The following is a 6,484-nucleotide window of genomic DNA, read 5'->3' on the forward strand; positions in this document are numbered from 1 at the left end:
CCACGAAACCCTTTCAACACCACCATCAGGGATATATGTTAACTTCTTCTAGTCACCCCAATGCATTTCTTCATTAACTCCTACACAGCTCCTGACAGGATTCTATCAACTCAAGCCTCTATAGTTTAAAAGAACTCCAAATTAGCTTAAATCTTTTCAGATATACCAGGTCTTTTTAAATTGTTTACCTCCAGGAGTATTTTAAGGGGTTGGGAAATGAAAGACTTACCTAAGGAACTATATTTTCCCTTATTTGAAGAAAACTAATACTTCAAGCACAAAACCAGTATGATTTAAATTAAATAGAAATCCTCCCATAGGCTACCGTGATAAAATTTTAAGAAGATTAACGTGAGAACAGCTTTTTTCAACAGTAAGTATTGTGACAGACAATATCAAGAATAAATCAGGAAAATGTGTCTAAAAGAAGTACCACAAAGATCGCCTTCATCAGATCCATCAGGACAATCTCTTCTCCCATTGCAGAGCTTCTCAGGCTGTAGGCAGATGGAGGTATCATTAGCACAAGGGTATTTTGGTGGTCCACACATATAGCCCTCGCAATTATCCTCATCAGACTGATCCTCACAATCAATATCGCCATCACATAGCCACGCTTTGCTAATGCATCTCCCTTGGAGAAAAGAGACAATAAACACAGCAAATCAGACTGGAAGCAAACTTTAGGAAAAAACCTTCATTAACATGACACAGATATATTTCTTTTATCATGCTTTCCTATAATTAGTGCTTTCATCTTAGATGAACTGAAAGAATCCACCTTGTGCTTAGACTCTGAAGCATCATCCACATTAGTGTTGACATTCTAATTTTCCAAACTTCAATCCTAATTATTTCTATGCTGAACAGAATTGCATACTGGCAGGACATATCCTCATAATCTGTTAGATATGCCAGATCATACTAAAATGTTGTATTTTTTATTTAAACTTCTGGTTTTATTTAATCTCCCTTTCTCTTCTGCTCCAACAGTCTTTTATAGGAGCAATGTTACTACGACTTTCCATTAGCATGGACTAAACCAAAAAAACTTTCTAGGGGTTACACACAGTACCTTCCCAGATTATGATAAATAAATCATATAAGTGATAAGCTTTTGAACAAAACCACCACAGCAGATGGAATTTCTCACATGATTTTAGTTTTACCAAACCAGGGTTCAGGTCATTTTCTTCACTTCTCAAAAGAAGAAAAAAAATAAAATTCTACTTTTGTGCAAAAGAGACTCTGGACTGAGAAAGAGGTTATGATCTTTAAAAAAATACATATATTACATTAGAATCATCCAAGCCAGGGATTTTAAACAGATGGTAAATAACCTAGATGGTGAATACTACCACTTACAGGTGTGTGTGTATGTACACTTATGTCCGAAAGCTTTGTTCAACTCTCAAGTGTAACCTTGTGACTAGCTCGCTATTTTATAATTGTAAATTTTGGTAACACCTGGACTGCCCAGAAGTGGCATTTACTTTATTTGCCAATTAATAAAGAGACAACAGGTGGAACTGCAGGTTAGGAAGCTGATCTTGTGTTTCTTCCTACAAACTATTCAGGTAGAGAAAAATCAAGCTGGAATGGGAAAGAAGACCCTGGCAATGTGGGGATTTGTTGGCAGCAGTGCTGGTGGATGCCCCATCACTCACTGGTGATGCTGGAAATTGTTAACTACAAGCTGTTGCACAGCGTGAACTGACACAACTTTCTCCCTAACTTTCCCACTTAGTAGCAATCTCCACAACAGGAAATCGAGACTGATTCTGACTTTGTGGGGAAAGCAAGCGAGTGAGTGTGTGAAATCATCAATTAAGGTAAAACTCTCAACTTGTTGGTTCTTTAATAAACCTCCAGTGTCAAATCTGCTACAGGCTGTCTTTATCACCCATGACACAGCTCCATATTAAAGCCCCTCAGAAGAGGTTCTGTATGGCTGTCCCCACAATGTCCCTGACTCTGACTCTATTATCTATAATCGTAAAACAGTAGCAGAGTTCAATTTCCCTTAAAAGAAATATTTGCTAATGATTAGCATAATGCTTTTCATTTGATATTTTAGTCTTCTTTTAGTGGAAATGCAGCCATCATTAACTGGATACAATATAGTGAAACAAGAACAATAAAACAAATTGTTTCTGCAGGATCTCACAAAGCAAACCTAAGACTGCTTTCACTTTTGGTGAAGAAAAACAAGTGAATCTTCAGGATCATACTACAGTGAGTGTGGTTTCAAACTACAGAATATAATTGTACCAGTCTAAGATCACCTGGAAAAGCCTTCACCATTTTCTATAGTGGTCAAAATCCCAAATATCCTACACTGAAAAGACAGAATTGCAGAGACACAAGGAAACAAAGTTGTATGCATGATATGAATGCACTCCATCCTTACATGCAATTACAAGCGTTTAAAAAAGCCCTGTCCATATTCATTATTATCTTGAAATGGTCATTGATCTTATATGTTATTATAACACAGCAGTAGAATGAAAGCTGATTAAAAACACCAGTCAAGCAAACTATCCAGATCCCAGAGTAAACTGACATCACTTCCAGTAGAGCTCCAAATCTGTTTTTTAAATCTTTTATACACACAAATGTTTACAGAAGAAATCAGTTTTCCTGCCTGTCTCTTATCTTAATGAAGATATATTTTACAATAAGAGATTCATCTTACACTCTGATAGCTATGACATGTTCTTAAGTAGAATATACTTTCAAGGAATTAATCTTTGCCAAAATTCTAGAGAGATAGACTTAATGAAGTATTATGACTGTCTTGAAGTCATTACTCAAAATTCGCTGAAGTATTTTTGCTTTATTGCCCCCTATTGAAACTCATATTTTTGGTTTCCAGGAAACTTTTTAGTAAAATTCCATCACGAATTAATTGCACCAATGGATACATCTGTTCTTTTCCATAGCTTTTTTATGTAGCACAGAAGAAATACGTGTAAAGCAATGAATGGGAAGTTCTGAAGCAACAAGTATATTGGAAAACCTGATCAAAATGCTTCTCCAACATTTTTTATTTCCTACAAATATCAGCGAGTACAACAGAACGAGCTTTTTATATACTGTGCTTTGTTAGGACACCAAGCCCAGAAAGTTTTTTTTTTATTGATTATATATTTGACTGTAGGAGAACTACTTTGGTGGAGCATTAATTGCATTGTTTCCTCTTACACTTCACTTCCAACTGCCTAAAGCTGCAATGCTTTCCTGCCATAGAGAACAGACTCAATCTCACCCCATCAAAACCAAAGCATGTTCTGATCTGACACTTAACAAAATGTTACGATGGTCAATGATCTTTCTTGTCTTGCAGAACAACACTGAGACTTAGACTGAACTATACTGTTTCCAGAACATGGTCATTTCTGGTATTTAAAAGCTTTTAGTAGAAAGCAGATGTTTATAAGTGTCTTGGGGATGAGACAGAAGAAAAAATTCTGGGCCTGAAGAAGACAGCTGTTATCACAGGAAAAAATGAACTGAGAATAACAATAGTATTGGAATAACATGTAACATTTGGTGTGGTTTCTTTTTTATTTAAATTTTTAATGTAAACTGAATCCATTCCTCCAGTCAGAAATTTCATCATTCTGAACCATCATGATGTTCAAAAAGGTTATTAAAGTAGTAATACAAGATGTGCAGCTCTAAAGATCTAAAAGTGAGAGAGGATCAGGCAGGGAACAAGTGGAAGCGACACTGGAAAACCCATCTTATGACTGATACCCTTACCACCCACCCTTTGAACTCCTCCATGCTTCCCATTCTTATGTTCTTATTAAATCTCCTCTTCCAAAGCTCCTCTCATGCCATGTTTCTTCACAGCAACCTCTTTCTCCTCCCCAGCCCTCCCAGAATCTGTAAGGCAGCCTTACCAATCTCCTCATCATCTTTCTGGAAAACCTTTCCTTCCCAGCCTTCCTCAGTATCAACTTCGCTTCATTCTTCTTCTACTCATCACATTACTTGTGTCTTGACTTACCCTCCCCATTCAGACACTACTATTCCTGTTGCCCTCCTCTTCCAGCACCACTGTGATGACCACTCCTTGACTTTATTTCCTCTCTAAGTACGTTCCTTATTTTCCATTCCATAGAAATTCTACTTATTCTCTCCTCCTTTTTATTATTTTTTCCCCCTAGTACATTAGTAACATGTGAGAAACAAGAAGAACAAATTAATAGCCCACAGGGTAGCATTAAAAATGGTAAAATACAAAATTAACTGCTTCTTGAAAGAGATATAAAAAGCAGTAAGCATGACAAATATACAATACAGTTCAGATCTACTGCTTACTAAACTGAAGTATTCATGGCTTTTCTGCATTTGCTTTCACAGAAATACTTGATTATGATCATTAAAGTAATGAGATGACTTTTTAAGTGAGATTGCACAGATTCTGCTCTTGGTCCAGCACTAACTGCAAAGCAGGAAGATGGAATAAAAAGGATAGATTTATGTAGTACATAAAAGTGAGTTGAAGTACATGCCTGTAATAATTTTTGGAAGACAGAATCAGAATTTAAAATAGGAAGTTAGATCTTAGTCTAATCTAATTTAGCCTAGTCTAATTTGAAAAGAAGTCTAATCTAATTGAAAAGCAGAAAATAACTGGCTAGAAGCAGCTCAGCAGTAGTCAATCTCAATCAGGTAGTTACTGCACCTCAAATGCTGCACAAACTCTAGTATATTTTTCATCCCACATCAACACAAACAACTGTGTGATGTTCTTGAAAAAATTAGAAGCATCATTCTGAAATCTTTTAACTCAAGTGCCCTGCTGCATTTTGGCTGACTTTGGATAGCACAGCTCAAGAACTGCACAGATTGGAGATTGAGACCAGCAAGAATACTAAAGGTTTACAAATATAAAAGAAAAACAGAAGACGTGTGAAGCGAAATAAAAAAGTATTTATTTATTCAGTAAAAAAGTGTGGTTAAGGAGACATATGACAAATGTGCTGAAAAGATTTGTATACCAGCAAAAAGACGAAGACCATCAACTAAGCTTGCAGTAAAGGTTCAAGTGACTTATCAGGAAAAAACGTTCAACTATTAGAGGCAAATTACTAAAAGGCTCTCTATGTAAGTTAAAGAATATCCTCTACTGAGTATTTTTAAGTGCATGGGACTGCACAGGTTGGAGACTGAGACCAGCAAAAATACTAAAAGTTTACAAATATAAAAGAAAAATAGAAGATGTGTGAAGTGATATAAAAAAAGTATTTATTTATTCAGTAAAAAACTGTGGTTAAGGAGACATATGACAAATGTACTGAAAAGATTTGTATACCAGCAAAAAGACGAAGACCATCAACTAAGCTTGCAGTAAAGGTTCAAGTGACTTATCAGGAAAAAACGTTCAACTATTAGAGGCAAATTACTAAAAGGCTCTCTATGTAAGTTAAAGAATATCCTCTACTGAGTATTTTTAAGTGCATGGGATTAAGTGGATATGACAGCTTCTTGAGACCACCATTACTCTAAGCAGAAAAAACATGTTTGGCTGAAAGCTGACAAACGCTGTAACTGCCGTGTGACACTCACGCCTGTGGCGCTGTGACAGAATAACCAGAGCCAATAAAAACTACAGTAAGGGAAGACCCTGCAGGTACTACTTACAGCCATAAAACAAAAAAAGCGGGCAGTAACATGTCACTATTGCTGCTCTCACCAACTCACGTCCCTCAAAACGTATTGGCTGTTTCACCTCTCCCCATACACACGCTCCTACCCAGACCCATCGAATTCTGTATTAGGAAATCATATGGTACCACCCAACAGTCTCTAAGGGGAGAATCAAGCAATTTCTCCTCATCTGAACAAGTCTTATCTATGTCGAAGCAAGACAGTATTCTTTCTTTAGAATAATCCTCAGAGAAAATGAGGTTTATTCTGAAACCTGTGAGGATCATGACAGAAATTATCTCCAAACCATTACTAGTCATTTGTCCCACTATATGGAAATAAACTAAAAAGCAGCTAAACAAAAATTGCTTTTGCTGCCTTCTGTTTCAATGCATTAAAAATAAAGTGAAAAGAATGTGACAATCTTCAGGCCTTCTCCAGAACAGCAGTTTTGCTCCTTTCAGGACTGATGGAAGGAAAACAGTGAAAAAACCAAAAATGTATAAAACCGTCACAACTGACTCTGAAAGTGATGTTTCCACACAACCAACAGGCGTGATTGCATTTTCCTCTAAACCAAAGCCATATACCCTTAAATTTAGCCAATGTTTGATGAAAATATAAATATTTTTTCCCTGCTGTATTTATATGTGGCAGCTAGAGAAGTCACATTTCATCCTTCATCCTGTAAACTGAGAGATATTCCCTTCTACATGCACAACTGTAAACACAGGTAAATATATAGCATATATATCTTTATTATATATAATATATAATATATATATTTATATATAAGGATATATATATGGCATATATATAAGAC

General features: G+C 36.1%; 1 protein-coding gene across 1 annotated transcript in view; it reads right to left on the bottom strand.

The window, feature by feature from the left end:
- LOC104536347 (low-density lipoprotein receptor-related protein 1B-like) overlaps positions 1-634 on the bottom strand; it is a gene marked incomplete at both ends in the record, with an annotated part of 106,353 nt that extends 105,719 nt beyond the window's left edge. The window contains one exon of the mRNA XM_010178928.1: positions 434-634. Within this exon, the coding sequence (XP_010177230.1) occupies positions 434-634 (201 nt within the window). The remainder of the gene's footprint in view (positions 1-433) is intronic.
- Between the last annotated feature and the right edge of the window lie 5,850 nt (positions 635-6,484).

Source organism: Mesitornis unicolor, unplaced genomic scaffold (genome assembly GCF_000695765.1).
Source record: "Mesitornis unicolor isolate BGI_N332 unplaced genomic scaffold, ASM69576v1 scaffold402, whole genome shotgun sequence".
Classification (NCBI taxonomy): domain Eukaryota; kingdom Metazoa; phylum Chordata; class Aves; order Mesitornithiformes; family Mesitornithidae; genus Mesitornis; species Mesitornis unicolor.